General features: G+C 34.9%; 2 protein-coding genes across 7 annotated transcripts in view; both read left to right on the top strand.

Annotated features, from left to right (window-relative positions):
- Positions 1-7,905, top strand: part of LOC135686277 (uncharacterized) — a 28,041-nt gene extending 20,136 nt beyond the window's left edge. For 3 of the 4 annotated variants that reach the window (XM_089108792.1, XM_089108790.1, XM_089108791.1), the window contains exons 22-30: positions 234-312; positions 588-687; positions 1,423-1,450; positions 2,421-2,501; positions 3,656-3,756; positions 4,124-4,196; positions 4,888-5,073; positions 5,318-5,467; positions 6,259-7,905. In XM_089108792.1, the coding sequence (XP_088964918.1) occupies positions 234-312; positions 588-687; positions 1,423-1,450; positions 2,421-2,501; positions 3,656-3,756; positions 4,124-4,196; positions 4,888-5,073; positions 5,318-5,467; positions 6,259-6,549 (1,089 nt within the window). In that variant the 3' untranslated portion in view covers positions 6,550-7,905. Of the gene's footprint in view, positions 1-233; positions 313-587; positions 688-1,422; positions 1,543-2,420; positions 2,502-3,655; positions 3,757-4,123; positions 4,197-4,887; positions 5,074-5,317; positions 5,468-6,258 lie in introns of those variants that run through there. The other variant, XR_016143812.1, reaches the window with a different exon arrangement.
- Positions 7,906-8,294: 389 nt separating this feature from the next.
- LOC135685932 (menin) overlaps positions 8,295-21,569 on the top strand; it is a 30,113-nt gene continuing 16,838 nt past the window's right edge. The window contains exons 1-7 of one of the 3 annotated variants that reach the window (XM_065202044.2): positions 8,295-8,885; positions 9,683-10,029; positions 10,320-10,360; positions 11,043-11,267; positions 12,185-12,669; positions 14,496-14,588; positions 20,305-20,421. In XM_065202044.2, coding sequence (XP_065058116.2) covers positions 8,408-8,885; positions 9,683-10,029; positions 10,320-10,360; positions 11,043-11,267; positions 12,185-12,669; positions 14,496-14,588; positions 20,305-20,312 — 1,677 coding nt within the window. In that variant the 5' untranslated portion in view covers positions 8,295-8,407 and the 3' untranslated portion in view covers positions 20,313-20,421. The other 2 variants (XM_065202045.2, XM_065202043.2) reach the window with 2 other exon arrangements.

Below are 21,569 nucleotides of genomic sequence, written 5' to 3'. Positions count from 1 at the left end.
AAGAATCTTTTTTGGCGACAATCTTTTGTCTACATTGTAGATTTTATATATAAGAATAAATTGACTGCGATTGATCAAATTAAAGACTTCAAAGCATTTCATACTGTTTGTATCTTTGTAAATCTGTAAATATTTTACAGGTTTTTCACCGTGTTTTTCTTTTATGTGGTCAAAATTTAGAAATTCTCGAAATACGTTTTATGACGTTTTTTTTAAATTTGGTTTTTTTCAAGTTTCCTGAGAGAGTTGTTATTGCTATACAAAAATTCAAAGTCGTGGACCCCTTCTGTGTCGGAAAAAAGCAATTGTCAGGTTTGTGAAATACTTGCAGTTATTTCTTTGCTGCTATGTGCCTTTCAACCTATACCAGTTAAGGTGTGACGGTTGTTGCTTCCAACCCGGCTATCTTAATCAACTTTTTCGTGGCTAAAATTAGTGGTTTTGTCTCTATGGTGTTGCTTCTTCATGAAATCACCTTTATCGCATTGTCCAAGCCGAAATCAGGCTAGACGCTTTCAATTTTCCCCATTTTAAATTTGTCTTTCTGTTCGTAACTTCTGTTACTGTCTGTTTCCGCACACTTTCAGAATCATACCTCACAGTTTGGAAGCCAACCGATGATATCCAATCTACCTGGAAAGAAGGAATTCGATTGAAAATTTACAACCTTGTGGTCTCTCCTTCAAGGTATATGTTTTCCTATTTGCTGGTTTTAGTAAGTAGCCTACACGGAATAAGTTGGAATCTTGCAATGAGTTAGACTCTTTTTCTCATACCCTTCCCTACTTCACTTTCTCCCATACCCTTCCCCACTTTTGCTCGATAAATCAATTCACCCTTCCCGTATCTTCAAACAAACAACCTGTCTATCTGTAAGAAATATAGGCTATACCTGAAACAACATTATAGGCGCAATGATAATGATTATGGATTTTTGTGGAAATCCTTTCAATTCTCCACGTCTTCGTTGAGCCTGCAAAGTCGGTAATACAAATTATGAAAGGAAATGTTTTGCAGGCGTTTCAATAGACCGTCAGACAGATAAAAATGAGGAAATCGCTACTGGCAAACTCTGCTTCGTCGCCTGAATCAAATAGTTTTCATATGCGATCGTGATTCGTAATATTTTTCACATGAAATTGTTAAGAAATGATGAACTCAAAGTCACAAACCGGTGTTTTTGTGTGTCTACCAGTACCTAACTGAGAATGCTGTTTTTTTATTTTTCACAATGTTTGTTTGTATTATTTAATTCAATTTGGGCAAAAAAGCTAGATGTTCCAGCCTGCCAACGTCATCAGACCTTAACGAGACTTCCCCGAGTCTTGGCTTCTTTTCCCATACGAATTATTGCAATAAATATGTCTAACGTGATGTTGTTACAATACGACAAGATTATCGATACATTTTTTTGCTATTTAGGTACAAACAAAGTGCGTCAGCATTCCAGGTACCTTTGTGTTTTTTATGGCTGTTCGATATTTCAGCTGACGACGCTGATAAACACATAGGGTAGGGCAAGGTTGCATTAATATTTAAGAGGTAATGTCTCCGCAATCAAGACGAGTTGCTTAAAATTTTGAAATCCGTTTATCTCAATCTCGATTAATTTTAAATCAATTTTTCTGTGGTTGAGAATTTGAACTTGTTAGTCCATTCTAGTTTCCTAATGAGCCATATCTGAAACAGGGCATTTTGGTTTCGGCATAGCTTATAATTTTGAAATTTATATAATTTTCAAACGAGAGCTGATTTTGTTCCGTTATTTGCCAAGCATTTGCAATTTTGTGCAGTTTGCGACTGGATTTCTTAATCAATGGATTTCTTGCAAAGAAATTTAACTTCATTATCGTTCAGCAATTTAAGCTGTATTTTGGTTTTGTAACTAACACACCCTATAAGAGTTAACCAGCAATTGGATTTTTGGTAGTACAGTTATCAAAGCCGTTTGGATTGCTTTGATGTTCAGGTTTCCTAGCATTAAGAATTTTAATTGTTTATTCATTACTAGAATTCTTTGTTTCCGTAATAGACAAATCTTAGGATATCTACCCAATCTTCTTTTGAGAATCGTTTCAAGGTTTCTCTTGCGTCAAACTGGTCGACTTTAAATTAGCATTTCACCTCTTCCAAACACTGTCTCCGTAAATCTCAATTTCAAAGCCCCAACGAGTAGTATAATCCGTCAAGTTTTTTGCATCAATCCCAACATGGAACTGTTTTCGGTTTAATATAATGGCGTAGTGTTTGTGTTTTAATTTTGCTATCATCCCAGGTTTTTTAGGGCTGATGACTGTAGTTGAACTTTGACTTACATGTGAATTCAATCAGATTTTGCTACAATACACCCAGTCTTCATCTTATCACTCCATCAATATCAAAATATTTTTTATGTTAAGAAATAAATTCTTTATCTTCAGCTGGCAACTATGAATTCAACTCGGTATGACGTCATTGCAACGAGTCCCGAAAGCCTGTCAAAGGTTTATACACCGAGAGTGGTATGTTAGTATATCTGTATTCACATAATCCACAACGCATCGTTAACCCATTGCCCGCATTATCTTATCTCAAGGGCTGTTCCCTCAGCAATTCAGGTACCTACATATATCTATAGTTCTGTCTGATCTCGAATCTCCTACAGATGATTTCCACCTATAGTGTCCTTTGGAACCGCTTAAACTGCTTTTTTAGAATCCGTACCTCAGTTTAAGTACATTGAGAGTTCTGATGAAAACCATAATAATACAGGCTATCGATTGCTTTTCATTGCCGTTTCCAATTTGTGATGATAGTTGATGAATCTACTTTTTGGCGTTATTTTGCAATCTAAAATTTTAGATCTATTGATCGGGGAGTTATATGTTGTATGTATCAGGGTTGGTAGAAGAGTGTACATGGTCGAGGCCAAACAACAAGCGAGGAAAACCATAAAGTGTAAAAATTTCTTCTATCAAAAAAGCTAAAATAAAGCCAAGCCCTTACAATTCATGTAAAAATGTGCAAGAATGTCTAGTTCAAATTTTAAAGTATTATGTAAATTGTCTATTGACAATCACCTTTTAGGACCCCACTGACTGACTTTGCCCCTTTCTCTTATGCCCCCAACCTTTGCTTTTGAATGTCCATTGCAGCACGTTACGATGATTCCCTAGACGACAGATATTTATGATAATTTTTATTGGAATTTCACACGCTTGGCCTCCTTGAAGAGACCGCAAGACACTTTTGAAATGAAAAATATTCCCATTAATTCATTTTGTTTAGACTTCCAGCTTTTTACACTGTTAGATTAATCAATTAAGTATGTTCAGTACAGTACAAAAGTTGTAATGAAATTTGCATTACTAGAAAAAATTTCCAAGCCAAGCATGACAGAGAATTTTGCTTTGAATTTTTGGTATCCAAAATTTGAATATCCTTTTTCACTAAACATGGAAAACATCTTATAAAGCATTTCTGTTTATCCTGAAACATTGCAGCGTTTGTATCAGGAATTGTGTGCGTGTGTTAATTTTAGTTTGAGCATTGTGTTTGTATACAACACGCCTAGCGATCAAATTTGGCGTTAAGCGCAGGTTACAGCTGGAAATCTTGGCGTTCTGTAAGCTGTTGCATCCTAGCTTTATTCAATAAACAATAATTTTAATTTCAGGTAACTCCGATCAAATCTCTGAAAAGCCTGCGTCAAATGTCTGCAAACGAGATAGATGTTGTTGGCTATGTCGTGCACATTGAAGATTTTGGCAATAATTGGTACGCAGAAGTTTTTGTTTTAAGAGATACTGCAAGGACACGAAACGGTCCTTGCAGATGCATTCAGCATAAATTTATGTGAATTTTTGAAAGAAATGGATTTAGGTCTTTGAAGTTTATATGAATACATTTTAGAATTTGTCAAAAAGCATAAAAACAATTCTTGTTATATCTTCATTTTTATCTTCTTCAGATGTGTTAGTTCCTCCGTCTCCACTTGCCTCACCTTCCGTTTTTAAGCAAAGCAAAGAATGTGACCCTTCTAGCATCATGAAAACTTGATGCTTCACTCGCGACTAATCGCTTTGTTGTACTTCTGCAATAAACCTTCTGGTTATTTACTTAATGGCTTCAAATCCTTCCCTAGCGAGCTACAAACAGTATACATTGATGATTTCTCGGACATCTTCCTCGGCATTAAAGTGTGGGGAGGCCTCCAGGTTAGAATTTTCATAATCTTTTCATTATAATCTAGTATGTTCTTTCAAGTGCCAGTTCCATCAAAAATATTTGTTCAATTAGCAACGGGTGAATTAGCTGCCATTTGAGAATTAAAATTATAACCTTTTTCTTCTCAGAAGAACAAATTTGCCTTATATATCATATATGTTATATTTTCATAAATTGTTATTATTATCACCTAGATTCCGCCATCACAACACCCTTCGTTTTTCAGTATTTCCCCAGTTAAATCATTTTCAGTTCAACTGTTTTTGTGACGATGTTGTCTTCATCATTTTCCAGTCTTTCTCTACCTTTTCTTTTTTCTTGATGTCTTTCTCTTGTGCATCCTCAACCCTTTTCTTCCCTGTTCCTTTTTTCTAGACCATCTTCCTGGCTGCACCGTCACTCTATTTTCTTAGGCCAAATTGGCATATCATTAACAAATGACTACAAATAAGATGTGAAACTTTGTCATTAGAAGAACATCGTTTACAAAGTAAATCTTCTTTCCTTCCTCCTTCTTTGCCAAAGATACTTTATTTTTCCGTATTGGGCTCAGCTTACTTATATTCTTTTAATATTGGCCTAATTTCATTTTTCTTCCATGAACATGTGTCTTCTCCAAGTTTAGTTTAAAATAACACCAATTAATTAGCCTATGACTTCCTTCATAACTCAATTTTTCAGGCCATTCACCTTGAAGATGTCGTAACACGGGACAGTGTTGTGTCTTTCAAAAATCTGGCATTTAGCTCAGATTTCTCTTCCAATCACGCACTATCGGCCGTATTCAACGAAATGTCGGCTGCGTATTGTAATCCAAAAGATAAACACCTCACTGATGCAATTTCTGAGATTCAGAGGAATTCCAAGGTAAGGAACCTTTTTTACATCGGTTAATGCTTACCCGTTTCTAATCGGTTTGCCAGCCAGCATTATCATTAGAAGTTTGTCATTTTAATGCATTGTTAAAAGCTGTGAGCGAAGGAAATAAATCAGAAGCATTTCCAATTTGTACCATTTGTTTCATATTCTTATTAGGTATTTCTTTGTTTATTTTTGAATTGATATTTTTTAAACCGATTTTTGTTCATTTTCTGACTACTATTGCGTTTAGGATTTAAAGAGTTACTTGACTGCTCAACGCGAACGCCTCAAAGAGTGCCTCCGCAGCGGCAGTAGGTCTGTGCGTACGTCGAAGACAACTGTCAGTCAAGTTCATCACGATCCCAGGCATAATTTTTCTTCACCTAACAATAATCACTTGGTGAGTCAAGTTTTATTTCCAAAATCAGATGTCGCTCTTAATTGTCCTCGTATCCTTTTTACTTCGATTGAACTTACGTAAAAATTGATAAAGTAACGTTAATCGTCTGTCTTTTGGTGTACTGAAGGTCTGTATCAATAACAAAGAGTAGATATCATGAAACTGCTAGCATCTTGGTCATATGGAAGACCAAAGATGCGCATGCGCTTATGTCTTTCCCACTAGCAGTTCTTGGCAGCTGCGATTACATAGCTCAAAATGTTCTTATCAACTGCATCAATGCAGCCGATACACTTTTCGAGAGTGTACCGAAATTTCTCGAGATTGGCAGGCTCTAACCGTGCCTGCCACCAATTTAACAAATGCAACGAAAAAATTAATTGACATCTCATCAAATGAATTCACTACCGGAATCAACCTGGTTACCGAATATTTCGACGGTTTGATAAATTCTGCAAGAAAATGGAGTATTATTATTGTTTGGCAACTCATAGTTTCAGTTTCAACAATTTAACTATTTTTAAATAACTTAGCTTTATAACCATCGTGTTTCTTTAAAGAATTTAGCTGTATTCGAGTACAAAATTTTTATTGAATACCTGGTAACAAAGCAGTTCTATTGGTTGCCTATGTATCCCGTCACCGGGTTACGTTGATCCCGTCACTGGGTTACGTATATGTGGACGTGCATAGCCAGACAACTCAAAGAAATTGTATGTTGAAAATATGTGCCGACTTGTTTATATTTTAATCTTCGCCATATTATACCTGCTTCTATCGTCTTTTTACAGCCCATTTATACAGTGAAACCTAGCTGCAGTCAAGTAGCTTCAAAGTCATTGCCGGTGAATGAAAAAACTCCGAACACATCGATAGAAGAGGCTGAATGTTTGCCAAACACGCCAGTTTCTACTTGTGACGATGAAACGTTAGAGAGAAGTGCACAGAAGAAGTTGAATGACAGAAAGAGTAAAGCACTTGCAAGATATGGGGAGCCAAAACCATTGAGTCCACTGCCCACTGTAATGACCCCCAGAGCTAGATTGGATTTCAAGCCTCCTTCGAGGACCAAGAAGACCTAGATTAACTCTTGAGAGTAAAGGATTAACCCCCCTCTGTGTAACAAGCTTTTTTCTTCTGAAGGGATAACAGGTGAATATGGCAGCGATTCTTGGTTTTTGAAGCTTTTTGTCATCATACTCGATCTCAATTTTTTTAATCAAGCTCAAAGTTACCTTGAAAGGAGATTTATTTTATGAATTTGCTAGTACTGTTACAGCTCGTTTTCAAGCACTATAAGTTAGCATGAATTTGCATAAATAAGAATAAATAAACATAAATAAGCATAAATAAGCATAAATAAGCATAAATAAGCATAAATAAGCATAAATAAGCATAAATAAGCATAAATAAGCATAAATAAGCATAAATATAGTATTTTAGCGACAGATATTTGTTCCAATGTTTTTTGGCATTATTTATTTATTTTGGTTCAAAACTTATGTCAACCATTTAATTAAAAGAATTAGTTATTATAGATATTGCGAAGAAGCGCTTTTTTCAGTTTAAGTATCTCGTTTTGTTGAATGCATTAAGCTAGTTTGAATTTCTTAGATATTAGTCAATATTTCAATTTAATGTTGTATAGAAAAAGACTGAAATTTCACGAAAAAGAAAAAGAGTTATTGCGTTTAAAAAAATTTACCGTTAATACCAAATTATAAAATTGATATGTAGTTATATTGTTATACGTTTAATGCATGCATTATTAATTTGTAATCAAGTAAAGTGGAGTTTTTAACTTCTTTTCCTGTAAAAGTACTGCTGCCCCCACCCAACCCCCCCCATAATTTCTGATTATATTGAGCTTCAAATGGAAATTTGCCAGCGACCAGTGAAAATTAATCTATGTTAGGCATTTTCTTTTTCCAACTAGAATCCCTATGAAATGTATCCAGCTACTCAGGTGGAGTCAGTATTCCTTTCTAAGAAATTTGACATTCCCTTGCAATGTGATTCCTGTACAACTCGTTTTCAAAGTTCTTGAAAAAGAAGGCTTGAAAAAATAGGGCTCGATGTCGCAAGTAAGATTTGTGCATAGATGTAGTCCACAAAACTAGACATTTTCTAAAAGGCTATAATGTAGGTTAATACACACTTCTGTTTGTTCATTAAACTGTCTTAAGACCTGTCAACGTTACTCCCAAGTTCTGTTTCAGAGAGACGCGTTTTGTTTTCTGACAGGCCAAAGTACAATTACATCGCGTGAATTTGTTGGTTTCTTTGTTCTATGGTATAGCTGAATATTTTATGATAATAAATTGTTCTGTTTGCAACGTTCTGTTCATTGAGTTAGGTTATAGAATATTTTTGTAAGTGCATAGAATATTTTTTGTATCTTTTAATTCTGTGTCGTTAAATCATGAAGTTGAAACAACTTTATAATCAAAATTTGTGTTACACTTTTCTACAAACATGGCTAAACGTTTTCCAATTTGCTTGCTTTCGAACTCTAGAATTATATATATAGGTTTAATAAGTGTAAGGTTTTCTCCCAAAAATACAAATATATTAAAATATTAATTTGGGAAGTCATTAAAGATCAATATTCGTTACCAAGGATCAATATTGGCAATTCTGCTTTTGAAGAAATATTCAAAATTACACTATCAAAAGAACGCCGCATTTTTACTAGACGCCAGAACGAAACAGTGAATTTTGACAGAGGAACCACAGAATTGGGAAACTTTCGGAGCTGATATGTCTTGAATATATTTAATTAGTAGCACTGAAGCTATGGCCCTATGGTTTTTTGTCAACGTTTTTTGAAAAGATCCCGAAAGTCCAGAAATTTCAATGTACAGTTCTTGGCGTTTTCCTCGACTGATTGTGCAACCTCGTTATCGCACAGTCAGCCTCTGTTTCTTATTGTAAATAAAAATGGCGGTTCCTGAAAAACTTCACTATCTATTAGAGCTCAAAGATTTCTTTCCATTAAAGGATTTTGAATCAGTTGCCAAACTATTCAAGAAGGAACTTGAATCTCCAGATCCGAATCTAGCCATTTTTTCACTTGTCTTTGGTTTTATGGAACATCACTTAACTGATAAATCCTTACTGAAAAAGAATGCAATTTCTGACGACAGAAGGCAAAGTACCAGCGACGAAGGCTTCCCTGTGCTTGAATTCGCCGTACTTTACAGGATGTACGAAACATACCTGAAATTAATTGATCAAAAGTTTGGAAATGTTTTAGAAGCAGACAGGACGTTTCTTTATGACACAGATGCCTCGACTAAAACATGCTTTTCGACAAGGGAGAAAGTGAAAGCTGTTGCCGATTTTGTCTGGAGTCAGCTTTCAACTTCTTACTTTAAGGATCGTCCTCATATTCAGAGCATTTACAGTTTCTTGAATGGTAAGTAAAGCTTCTATTAAATCAGCATCTTAATCTACTCGCATATTATTTTTGATTTATCATTTGTTTGTAATTCAAGTGAACAATGTAATTCTAGAATTATGGCCTATCTTGAACAATTATAAATTATGAAAATAGCCATAGTGAAGGAGCTTTGTTAAAAGCATGCAACAGATATGAAGCTAAGTTGTTGAAAAAATTGCTAAACAATGCTACTCTTTTTCATAGTTTCTGCATAATCTGAAAAGAGTTTATCAAGCCTATTAAAAACATCTCACATCAAATGGCTACCAATCTTCCAGCACACAATAGCTATGTTGTTTCTCTAAACCATTTTTCTATTTTGGTGGCTGTGATGCCCCCCCTCCCACCACCCTAGTATTGGAATTCCTCCCTCGAGCAGGTCCAATCTATTGCTTGGGTGGGCTCACCTGTGCATATGGTAAAGAGAGGTTGGTGTGTGAGTTGCATGGCTTTGAGCTTAGGTTTGAAAACATGACTAGGTAGCTCAGTTGGTAGAAAAACAACATAAAGAGTCACTTGTCATGGGTTTTGAGTCCTGCTCTGTTTATGTCACTTGCTCCTATTTCTCTTAGTATATTTTCACTTATTTCTCTCACTTATATACTGTGCTCCCGTCACTTACTTCCATATTCCTCAAAATATTTGATCAATTTGTATCTACAAAGATATCACAAGGGAAAATGTAAACAGATACTGGTTTTTAACACTTTGAGGTTACAGGCTTCTCTATGGCTTCTCAAAATAGAAATGCTATTTTTATGATCAATTTGTAGGAAAAAGACTTGACTGCTTTGGTGTGGCTTTGCTTGTTGTTGCCACTGCACAATGTATTGGCTACAATGACATTCACCTAGTTCTTTCGGAAGACCATGCATGGATTTCATTTGGGGCTGGCAACAAAGAAACTGCTGAAGTTACATGGCATGGAAAAAGAGATGGAGTGAAGCGAGGTAGTCCTATTTCTCAAGATTCACTTGTTGGGTTTTCTAAAGATTGGCTTTATCTTGGAGGGAATGGAATGCAATGCGATAGATTTATGGAAGTTGCTGCTGTTGTGTCAGCCATGAATCCTGGAATTGATGCAAAAACTGACAGTGAAAAATTGTCCACACTGCAACAGGTGAGTTTTATGTCAATTTACTGACTAACTCTGCAGCATGTGGTCTAAAATATCATAGATGATTGAATTTTTATTTGGAAGTTTTTCAACACTGTAAGGGCATTTTCCCCCCAATGTATTTATTAATGTGTTCTTTGTTTCAGTTATTTCCATCTCTTTAATTCTTTTGCATGAATTTCCCACCCGGATATATACCATTGATAAACCCCACAAAGTTTTTGTGGATCTTACAATATTAAATGCAACTTTGATAACCCAAGAATCTTTTATTCTACCGAATTTTGCCACAGGATCTTCTTTGGCTGCTATTTAATGATGGACACCTTGACAAGTAAGTCATTCAGATAAGCTTTAATAGACAAATTGCACATATGTATTTTAAGAAGGCCAGCTTGACCAATCCAATGTATAGTTTAAATTGAGTTAATCATTTGTCCAGTTCTTTGCATAGTAAAATAGAAGCTTGTGAAAAATCCTTTGCCACAAGTTTATGATAATGTAGGGGTCATCAAAATATGACATACCATGTGAAAATCCAGTTTTCAGACATCTGGCTACTATGTATACAGTGGAATCCCACTCTTACGAGCCCTGCTTAAAACAAACTATTTCAAATGTTTAAGTTTAGTCTCTTTTTGAATACTCCCTATATAACAAAACTTGACAGCAAGCTCCTGCTATTGCAAAACGTTTTTCTTGATCACTACAGAATTTGTAATAGCATTATAATTATAATTCCTTCATCAATCATCCGGCAAAGTTTTGCAAGCAAACACATCCTGTGTTTTGATGTGCTTGGCAGAGAGAAAACACATTTTAGTTTCTTAAAAAGAAGAGGGTAGCGATTAGATGGGATGCATAGGTGCCTTAGGAAAAATCGAAACAGTCTCTTTGAGATATCGTTTTATTGTAATGAAAGTTGTTTCTTGTGCATTTTATCGTTTTATATCCAACGTTCCCAAAAATCCTACTGATATTGAATCCATTGATATTTTCAAAATTTTTTATTATAGGTACCCAATGGCAATTTGTAATCTAGCAGATTTAGAAGAAATAAAAGCGACACGTAAAAGCCCTTCTCTTGAAGAACTTTACGAGAAAGCAATCGGAATAGCAGAACTGGAGTATGACGGATGCCATGTTTACCCTTACACATATTACGGTGGATACCTGTTTCGAAAAGGACTGTACTCAAAGGCCACGATTTGCTGGAAAAATGCGGCTCTAGTAGCTGCGAGGTACGTTAAGAACCATGAATTTTCTTGCTATTAAATGTTTGTTATTCAGTGTGTACAGAAAAAGACAGATTTTGAAATAAGACAGTGTGTTAATAACAGCTTTCAAGCAATGCTGCTGACATATATTTATTTTGGCGCCACAGTAAGTTGGTTTTACGATATAAAAATACATTTATCGAATTCTTTATCTTTTTGCTTTTGTTGTCAACTGTTAAGGTAAAAGATAAAGCATTCACATTGTCCTACTTGCTAAAAAACTATCTTTGTTTTGAAATCTCGGTTTTCTTTAGATATGACCATTACTTGTTCTTACCCATATTTGTAGCTTTCACTATGGTTCCTTTTGATTGTATTATCGATCTATCTGTTGATTTTTTGGCTTGAAAACTCTGCAAACCTTTTAATATATATTTTTCTATTAAATCCAAAAAAATATCCTTAAAACACAGTTTAATGTAACCTTAATTTCTGATAGTATCATGCGTGAAATCCTCATGTACGAAGCTCTTTATCTAATCTAGCTCTTCCCTGCGATTCGTCTCACCTGGTTCATCAAACTTTTTGTGTCTAATGATACTTAATGATATAATGACAATTTATTGTTTTTAAAGCAAAGACAATCTTGTTGTATTTATACTCGTTTGGTTGAATTGGTTTTGAGTTTGGTTGAAGTTGTGACCTCGAAGTGATTCGCAATTCTCGAAAATTTTTCAGTTTTGATGCTGGATAACTCTTTTGTTCAAATTGACTAAGAATATCCAACATGTTCAAGGAATTTTCCATCCAGTTGTTATCACCTCAAAGTATCAGCCTAATTCTCCTTGTCGCACTAGATCCAAAGCTAGATACAGCTAGGGTATTTAATGTATCATATTTTGGAACTTTCCATTAATTCAAATAATTGTCTCCATTTTCAGATACACTCATTCTAGAGAAGATGAAGAGCTTTACAAAGAGTTCAATGAAATAGCGAATACCTTTTTTCCAGAAATTGTAAAATATTGCAGAAATTTAAAGACGAAAAGCAACAGTGATGCACCAGAATCAGAATACTTCGCATCCGAGGAGAACTTGACAAACATTATCAAATTCTTTGATGGAATTTGCCTTTGGGAAGAAGGTGGAAGCACAACTGTGGTTCATGCTGAATGGGCAAAGAATTTTTTAAAGCTTTTAAACTCGTTCTCCTTTGAGATAAGGACGCAGTGTCTTAAGTCCAGTTTGGAAGGAGGCTCAAATCCTGAAGAATTAAGCAGCAGGGGGCTACTAATTTTGCAAAGCGAAAAGATGAAACTGATGCAAGAAAGTCTTTGCCAAGAAAAGATCAACACAAGCGTGATCAACCTTCATTTGACCTCAAGAGTTGGCCTCGTTGCAGACGGCAAGCTCAATGCTAAACGAGGTAATGATATGTTTAACAATGTAGAAACAGTCGTGTCTAGCAAAAGACTCAGATCGTAAGTTGCCATTAAATATACCTTGGTTTCAAATACACGGGGATATCATTTTTATGTTAGTGACAATGTCAACAAACTTTTTAAAACAACTTTTTGAAAAATAATATGCTTTTAAGCTTTACTTAGCCTAATAGTATCTGCAGATGTCCGTTAAATAGAATTAGCTCTTTCCCTGGATAAGAGTCCAACAGGGTTTTTTAAAGTGCAGCTTTACGAAGAATATGCTGTGTACTGCTTAACAGATTTCTTGAGATAACACTGGTATCCAATGGATTAACTTAATTATTGTAATTGGTCTGTTATTTGCGTAATTGAAGCCTATTTCATAGAACTACATCCAAGAGTTTTTCCAGGAGATGTGTTCACAATGGTTTATCTGTGATTTATTTCGCGAGACTGCAATCCATAACTAGTTATAGATGCACACTCTCTATGGTGTTGTGGCAGTTTTAGTTCAATTTGAATAGTCTTAGGGCCAGTTGATCCTTCGTACGTAACTAACATAAAATCAAATATGTTGTCTCGTAATTTAGTTCGACAAACTTATTACGTATGTGCTAAATTTGGAATTAAGCTTTACCCAAATGTAAAGCAACGCAGAAGATCCTTGTTGTCAGTCGTACAACGCGACCAAAGCGCGACTTGGCTTTGAACGTCGCGCGCTTTTGATGGATCAAATCAAGCCAAATCAAATCAAATTGATCCGTTTCTAGTCTGGCAGTTACATCTCCAGTGCAAGCATCATACCATTATTCGAAGACGCAGCTTCGGTGTTGGCTCGCAGTGAAAACGCGCGACAGAAGTGTGACGCTAAAGTCCTGCCAGATTCCCTGACGTGCTTTGATAGGATATTCATCGATCTGGTCGTCATTGATTCGATACGAGCAAAATACGACTCTTTAACTGGGCCTTAGAACTGCATTCATTAGAGTTTTCTGAACTGCTGATGCAGGAATCGAATCAATTTTTCTAGCCTTTTGTCGCAACATTTTTCAGGCAGATGAGCTTGGAAGTGTTTTGGAAAACCTTAAAGGCAGTCGACCGAAACTAACGGAGCTTGAGCAATCTGTCAATAAACAATTGACCAGCCATTGAGAGTGATTCCACTCACATGCTTAATGATTTCTTTTGATTGCCTTTAACTTTCACACTTCATCTTTTAAACTGAAACATTCTTTTCTCGATAAATACCATATATTTGAATTTCCTTCAACTGCTAATGTTTCAGAATCGTATTTGAACATCAGCGTTTGAAGACATTTTTGGGAAAAATGCATCGAAAACGTTTTCTTCAATCTTTTGTCTAATTTTATCTCAAACCTTTCACGGCAATGTGAATTTATAATTTTAACTGTTTGTTTTAAGAATAAATGTGTAATTTTTAAACCAGTTTGAGGACCAATAAGTACATAACCAGTCTGTACATGATTTGATTGCTAATATGATGTCAGGAATGCAAATAAAATGGCTTTTGTTGCTTGATTTTATATTATGTAAGCCCCTTGTTCTTGGATTTATTAGAAGACTGTATGTTAGCCAGTTAAACAATATTGGATTTGATTTTCTCTATTTTGTTACACAAAGTTAGATTACAGTCTCAAAATATCAGGCGGTGGATATGATTCAATTTTATACGGATAAACCATGTTTTTGCCATAGCATCTAATTTTTGAATAGTTTCTCGGTTATTTCGCATTTCTCTGTGCTTGTGTTTGGTTTTTCTGATATTGGACATGTAACCAACCTAGGATTTAATGTCTGGTTTTCATAGGAAGCGGAAAGTTCTCTGCGGCTCTGTTGTCCCAATATAGCATTGTATTTATCCGCGAACTGGAATGTTTTGCAGAAGTGCAAAACAAAAGAGGTAAGGCAAAAAATAGATATATTTTGTATGTAGTATTCTAGATACTCAGAGTAACGAATTTTCATTATAATGCTTTCTATAATACTTTGTGTGATGTAGGGAAATGATGTCACAGGCTGTGGTACCTTGTATGTCGATGTCAAGTAAATAACATGCTGTCTTTGAAAATTCTTCGACGGTGTAAATTTAGAGGCCTTTCGCATGAGAAATTTCAGGCAGGTTTAAAACTCACGCCGGCCTGAGTTTAGTACAGGTGTGCTTATTTCCTTCGCGTTCACATGGATATTTCAAATCGGCTGGAATGAATTTGTAAATACTGCGTTTTCCCAAATTCACGGATCAGCATTGAAACAGAAGGTTTCTCAAGCAATTTAGGGTAGAACAAGGAACAGGCAACTCAGGAATAGGTTTATAAAGAAGAGACGATATTGGAATAACACTGGATGCACAGAGAAATGATAGACATATATATGGGATGGTGTAATGTTAACTGGGGAATGGCCAGCGCACTTTAGAATGTCAACGGAAAACTTCATGAATCTAGCACAAATTTTGAAACCGTACAGTTTTAATATTACAAGTTCAGCTCGTCCCAATTTGAAAAACGTGTTCACATGATAATTTCAAGCAGGCTTGAAAATTCAAATCGGTTTGAAAACTGAATTGAATCTCAGGGCGGCGCGAGTTTCAGTTCGCCCTACTCACGTGAAAACTCAAAGGGATTTGACCTTTTACCGACCAGGTCACGATCTTGACCGACCAGCTAGCAATTTTACCGCTCAGGAAATATTAAAAAGGTCTCACAGTTCACAAGTATTTCCATTTCACTAGATCCTCATGGTATTCTTGAAACCAAGTGTTGTATCACGTTGCCTTAGGATCTTTCGCCTCCAAAACCTCTCGCTTTTTGTTCCATGATAATTACTGTAAGCATTTGTTCTGCATACTGTTCTTGGTAATCTTGATAGCCACACTCAGTCGCCAATTTACTTTTATCATAGCTACAAACAGATGCTAAACCACACCAATTTAGCTAATATCGTCATGTTGACGCACTGATCTCGAATTCTGCTAATCTTTTAATTGATCTCAAACTAGTTAACTATCAAAATAATTTAAAATGCATTTAGTTGCCCAACTTGTATTAGTAGACTTTGAAATTGAATCTTGAGTCGAATCTGATTAGGGTATGAAATTCGATGACGAAATTTTTCTGCGATAAATAAAATGGGATCAGCTTGAAATCTTATCCCGATTATCACATACTACCTGCGATTAATCATTACAATCAATCACAATCATCATCATCATTATTATGATCATACTTGGAGCTGCTAAACCAAGTAACTTTTTTACATAGATATCTCAACTAACCAATACAATCTTCTCTCACAGCACAGTTTTATATTTCCACAACACACTAATATATATTATATAGTCAATGCTTTATAAACTTAGACATTAACATGAATATTTGCTTCTTGATCTCGATTGGCGTTATAGAATGATCATGCAATAAGAATATATTATGCATGCGTTTTCAGTACTCCCATTAACCAATGAAAGCTCACCTTCACGTTGATTTGCAAAACATTGCATTTGACAGGTAGCCAGGTGATCTAGCATATTCAAACAAACAGTATCAATGTGCAAATTGAAATACAAAACGCTGTTGCTTTTTTCTTGAAAATATTGGCTTTGTTGCATTGTTGTTACAATATTTCTATCAAAGATATGCAATAAAAACTACCCTAATGCATATCTATTCACAAAGCAATGCACACATGTTGTTGTTTGCCTGTGTTTATAAGATTATTAAGCACAGTTTATATTTTTCTCAAGTCTTGTCAATATATACAAAAACAATGTTGAGAAACTCATGAAAAAATTCCTAAAATAGCACACGGATGATCTTAAGCAGTAATTCTAAATAACGCCTATCTGTGCCTACAAGAATTAGTGTTGAAACTGAACTAAAACATTAAAAGATAGGGAACCCTAAGCTACAAGTGCTATCTTAAGAATTTTGTGAATATGAGGAGTGCAGAGAGCCTCTTTGTTACAAAGACATGATGGTTGCACCAGAACTATAATATATGTAGGTCTGTAAAGCGAATACCTTTCTCAAATTTAGTATAGATTTATACATGTATAAAATAGGTATCAGATTCAGAAGCACTTTCTATGTTGAAATAAATTTTGATAAAATGAACGCAAAAAAGAGGAAATGATATTTACCTCAAGAAGATCTAGCACTTTGTAAGAATTAAGCGAAAACAAGTTATCTTTTAAGTTAAATTTGCGAAAATTTTGATGGGAAATGACAGTTCATGGCAGTCCTAATTATTGAGTCATTGTAACTAGTTTTCGAAACAAATGCAATCAAATGAGAAGGCTTTTGTATTTTCATGTAAGCATTTATGGAAAATACTATCTTTCTTGCACTAACAATTCTTTTTTACATGCATCAAAAATAGAAAGTCTGATTTAAATCGAGAGCAAAGTGTGTTCCAAAAGTTCACATTGTGACGATCGTGTTCATATTTCACAAAAGTCAATATTCTTTCACGATGTAAAAATAATAGTATTCTAGGTGGTACTATAGAGTATCTTCGTCTAGTAAAAACCAAGTCAGTTTTGCTTTAAATGTGTCCCTGGGATTTTCGTTTGCTGTAAAATTCACGTAGGTTTTATTTTTCCTTGTCCACAGATGTCGAGGTATTTGGGCTTCGGGCACTTATCTGATAACACGCGAAAACCGAGCTTAAGTAACAAAAAACTCTTCCTCTTATCTTCTTTGAGGTTATTTCATCTCGGCAATATGATTGCCAGCAGAAGTTTTTTGAAAACTGGTGGGTTTTAAAGGCTTAAAACTACCGCTTTTGGGAGCAGCGTCATTGGCTGAACTTTCAACCAATGCTTCATTGTCGCATTTTATGAATAAGCACAGTTTCATGTTTATTGGATTATGCTTCTTCTACAGCTGAAATTTGTGTCATGATGTGGCTGTGGCAGCATAGGCATGTAATAATGCAGCAATACACACTCGAGCTTTCTGTCTGCTTCAGTATTTTAAAAACAAGAGAATGTTGCGTGACGATGCTCTTTAATGGACTGGTGCTAGCCAAGCCACCTGTTACGTCACTGAAAACTTTTCAAAAGCCTCACTATAGGTTTAGCTCCGATGAGGCTATTTGGTAACTCTTGCAGATTGAAGGTCTCCCATCCGGGGAACTTCTCTTAGTCAAAGTTTTTGCAATCAGGCAAAAACATTTGGATTTTGCAGCTGTATTTATGAGAAATTGGTCATGTACAACTTCGACTGAAGCTGATTCTTTAACGAAATTTTTTTGCAATTATGTTATAACTTTGGAAGGCAGTTATGGAATAGAAAGAATTAGTAACAACAGGTCATCCGACAAAGGGGGACCGGGGGCCACGGCCCCCCGATATTTTACAAAACTATAAAGCTTTTTTTAAAAGTATTTTGTTATGGTTGTTAAAATCTCTCTTGTTCCCCCCCCTCCCCCCTCCCACTTTCCAACATGCGTTGGAGCTCATGAGCAAATGCGGCGATGGCCTGAAAATTGAATCCGGTTGCCAAAAAACCAAATCTGGTTGCCATAATATCAAGTCTAGAAATTAACAGACACTTGAGTTATACCTCACATACAAAAGTAGCCTGGTGCATCTTTTAGACAAGATTCTTAACGTAAGGACATTGAACGCTTTTTTGCGCTTTCAGGATTTTGATTTCTGAACCTCCGTTCATAGCACACTTCAATCTGTTTTTGATTCCTAGCTAGAACCCCAGTTTCAGCATTGCAGCTGCATGCTAGAGTAGTGGTTTGTTTGTTTTCATTAAAATGGCAAAGCACAAACCTCTTTTTCGAAAAAAATGGTACTTGTTGATACGTTTAAAAATCCCTCGTCGAAATACAGTCTGAGAACAATGTTTTAAAATGTTTTCGACAAACAAAAACTAGATGCATCTTCGCATTTTTGAAGAAAATTACTTTTTATAAGATAAAACTGATAAGAAAATTCTTTAATGCAAAAGGATATGGTAAATTTCTACCAAGAACCCAGAATAAGCCTATTAAACGATATTGCTACTTTATTTAAGCTTGCTTTAGTCTAGGTTTTGATTTTGTGTAAGTGCTGTGTAGGATAATTGTAATTTAGGTGTCTTTTTAAATTTATTTAAATTAGGTGGGAAATTTAATGTTCCAGATTTGGGTACAGATTATTGTACAATATACCCCCAATTTCATTTTACCACCGTTTCTATTCTATTGGACAGCTTGCAGTGCAGTTTTTTGCAGCCAACCATCTTTCTTAAGACAATTATTTAAAGCAATTGTATGTGCTGTCCATGATTGAAAAACGCTGTGTCGTTCAGGAGCATTGATATTGTCTTCAAAAAATAATTTCATTCATAAAATAGTTTCATTTTCATTTAAATATCATTTATAAACATGAAATCTTTCAGCAATCGTAATTCGAGAATGTGAGATAGATAATCAGATGTAAATTACATAAAAACGAATCTAAATAGATGTAGTATGTTTCATGATGCTGGATTTGGAAGTGGTGATAAACAGCTAGGTTTGTGGCATTGGGGGAAAGGAATACTTGAAATTTGAATGATTTTGGATTTGTTAAGACATTCTTTAGGCAAAGATTCATAATGCCATAATAAGAAGAGAAGACGAGCTTGAGTATCTATTGAGTTAACTATTTCTAAGACCTAATTCCACTTTAAATTGATAATATTTATTGGTGTGTTAGTTACAATTTTTCTTTCAATACCAAGTTTTTTCTCACCAACTAAGAATCAATTTGACTGCGTTGTTACGGCCTAGAATTTAAAAAGTAATAAATATGCCCCGCAAAGTGACTTGGGTCTATGCGTTTCAAATGTTAGTACTGGGCTTTTAATGTCAATTTGTTCGTCTTTTCGCTTTTTCAAGCGGCATTTGAGTATTGCTTAACATTCAAGCAATAACATATGAGTGAGTCTTGTTTGATTCGTGTAATTGTGGTTCATTTTGCGTTTTTTGAGATTTAATTTTGTTAGATTTGGTTTTTAGAGACAACATAACATGTCGAAACTGCCTCTTCCAAAACATGTTTTGCAAATATTCAGATTAGTTAAGAAAATTTTTTATATTTCCACTTCAAATGATTGTACTTGGACTAAGCTTCCTCACTGCCTTGATTCTTTTAACAGCTTTTTTAAATTAATTTTGAGATAAAAATTCGATGCTAAAGGAATCTTACTTATTATTGAAGAGGTCATTTTCAATCATGTCGTCAGTTCTCGTCTTCTTTCATTCGTTTCTCAAACATTTTCAAATCGACACATGATTTCATTAAACGATGGTTTGATAACAAGATTTAGCAGGATTATGGGATTCTCTTAAGGTGAAGATATTCGTTTGATGAAGCCAAAGGATATACGCGATAAGTTTTAAATGATCTTATCATATGGGTTAAGCGTTGTTTTTTAATTGGTTACCGTTATTTTAATTAGAGATTGGACGTTGTGGCTATAACATAATTTGAAAACATTGCACATCTTTGAGCATAAATAATTTAGTGCGTCATACACAAAAACCAGTCTTGAAGTCTGTGCTGCAAGTTGCTATTCATTTTCAGACCTTGATGAAACTATAACGGCAATTGTTGTCATTAACTAGACTTCTGTTCACAGGTGGATAAAGGCATCAAGTCTTAGCTTAATGGTGTGCCAAAACACGAACAGTCCTTAACCCGCAAAGCAACTTCTGATGTGCAATATCGACGTCAAAAACTGCAAGGACAGTCCAAGGTATGACATTTTTAATCATGATTTTAATTACCATTTGATTATATTTTAATTCTGAGAAAGCAACAATGAAACAGTCAGCTGTCTGGTATCCCGGGAACTCAGACACATGCTTGCTTATATCATGGAAGACCTTTGTATAAAGTTCGCGACTCTTCATGACAGATTTTTAAAAAGAAGTGTCACACATTGTATTTCTACAATCGTTATCGAAAGTCACAAAAACTGTCCTCATATGAAGAAATAATATTTCTTCAAATCGGATAGAACCAACTCTTTTTATATTTTGAAGTACCTTGCCCCTAGTATAGTGTCTTGTTCATCGAAAAGTTTTGGTCAGTTTTTTGTTTTGTATAAGCAGAAATATTTTTGTTTACCGATTAAAAAACATCTGGAAACTTAAAATCATACATCTGTTTTCAGTCAAAGACATTAAAAATAGTAAAATGTTAGGCCACCTTAACAAAGAGAATTTGAGCTAGTTACGTAATTAAATGCAAGTAAACATACGTGTCTTTCAAAATAAAGTAGTTTAATACAATAGGCTTCGCTGGACTAGACAACACATTGATCACATTTAAGCAGAAGAAAATAGTTTTTAAGGAAAAGCATCTTTAAGAGCCCCTATGTTTAGATAATGAAAAGAAACAAATTACTACTTATGTTTCATTTCTGTCCACCATTTTGACAGTCAATTTAAGAAAAAAATTAACTACGAGATTTTCTTGAAAAATACTTGTACGTTAACGGATCATTTTGGATTTGATCTTAACGTTGAATAATATTTAAATGCTGGTACTGTTTGTACTATAATAACTTCAAATCGTTTGATAACAGAAATACCATGCCATTCAAGGTTAACATGTTATAAAAATTGGTTGCCTACCCTAGAAAATTTAACATTCACTATGTCATCAAAAGTATGTATTTGGGAAAGTTGCACATTAAAATTGCAAATAAAAACTTCGCAGTAATGTATGAAGGAACGTATTGGATTTTGAATTTTGAGAGAATGTTAATGATAGAAATTTTAAGCAAGCGTGGGAGAGTAAGGCTTTTTCAAGTTTGCAATTTTGTTTGATCATAGGAAGCCGTAAAATCTAGATTTAGGTGCAACGAACGAGGGTTGGTTGTAAGACTGTTTTGATACC

This window comes from Rhopilema esculentum, chromosome 6 (assembly GCF_057945365.1).
Source record: "Rhopilema esculentum isolate cy_ngs chromosome 6, ASM5794536v1, whole genome shotgun sequence".
NCBI lineage: Eukaryota > Metazoa > Cnidaria > Scyphozoa > Rhizostomeae > Rhizostomatidae > Rhopilema > Rhopilema esculentum.
Note: the sequence above shows the minus strand (reverse complement) of the source record. Positions and strands in the feature narration are given on the sequence as shown.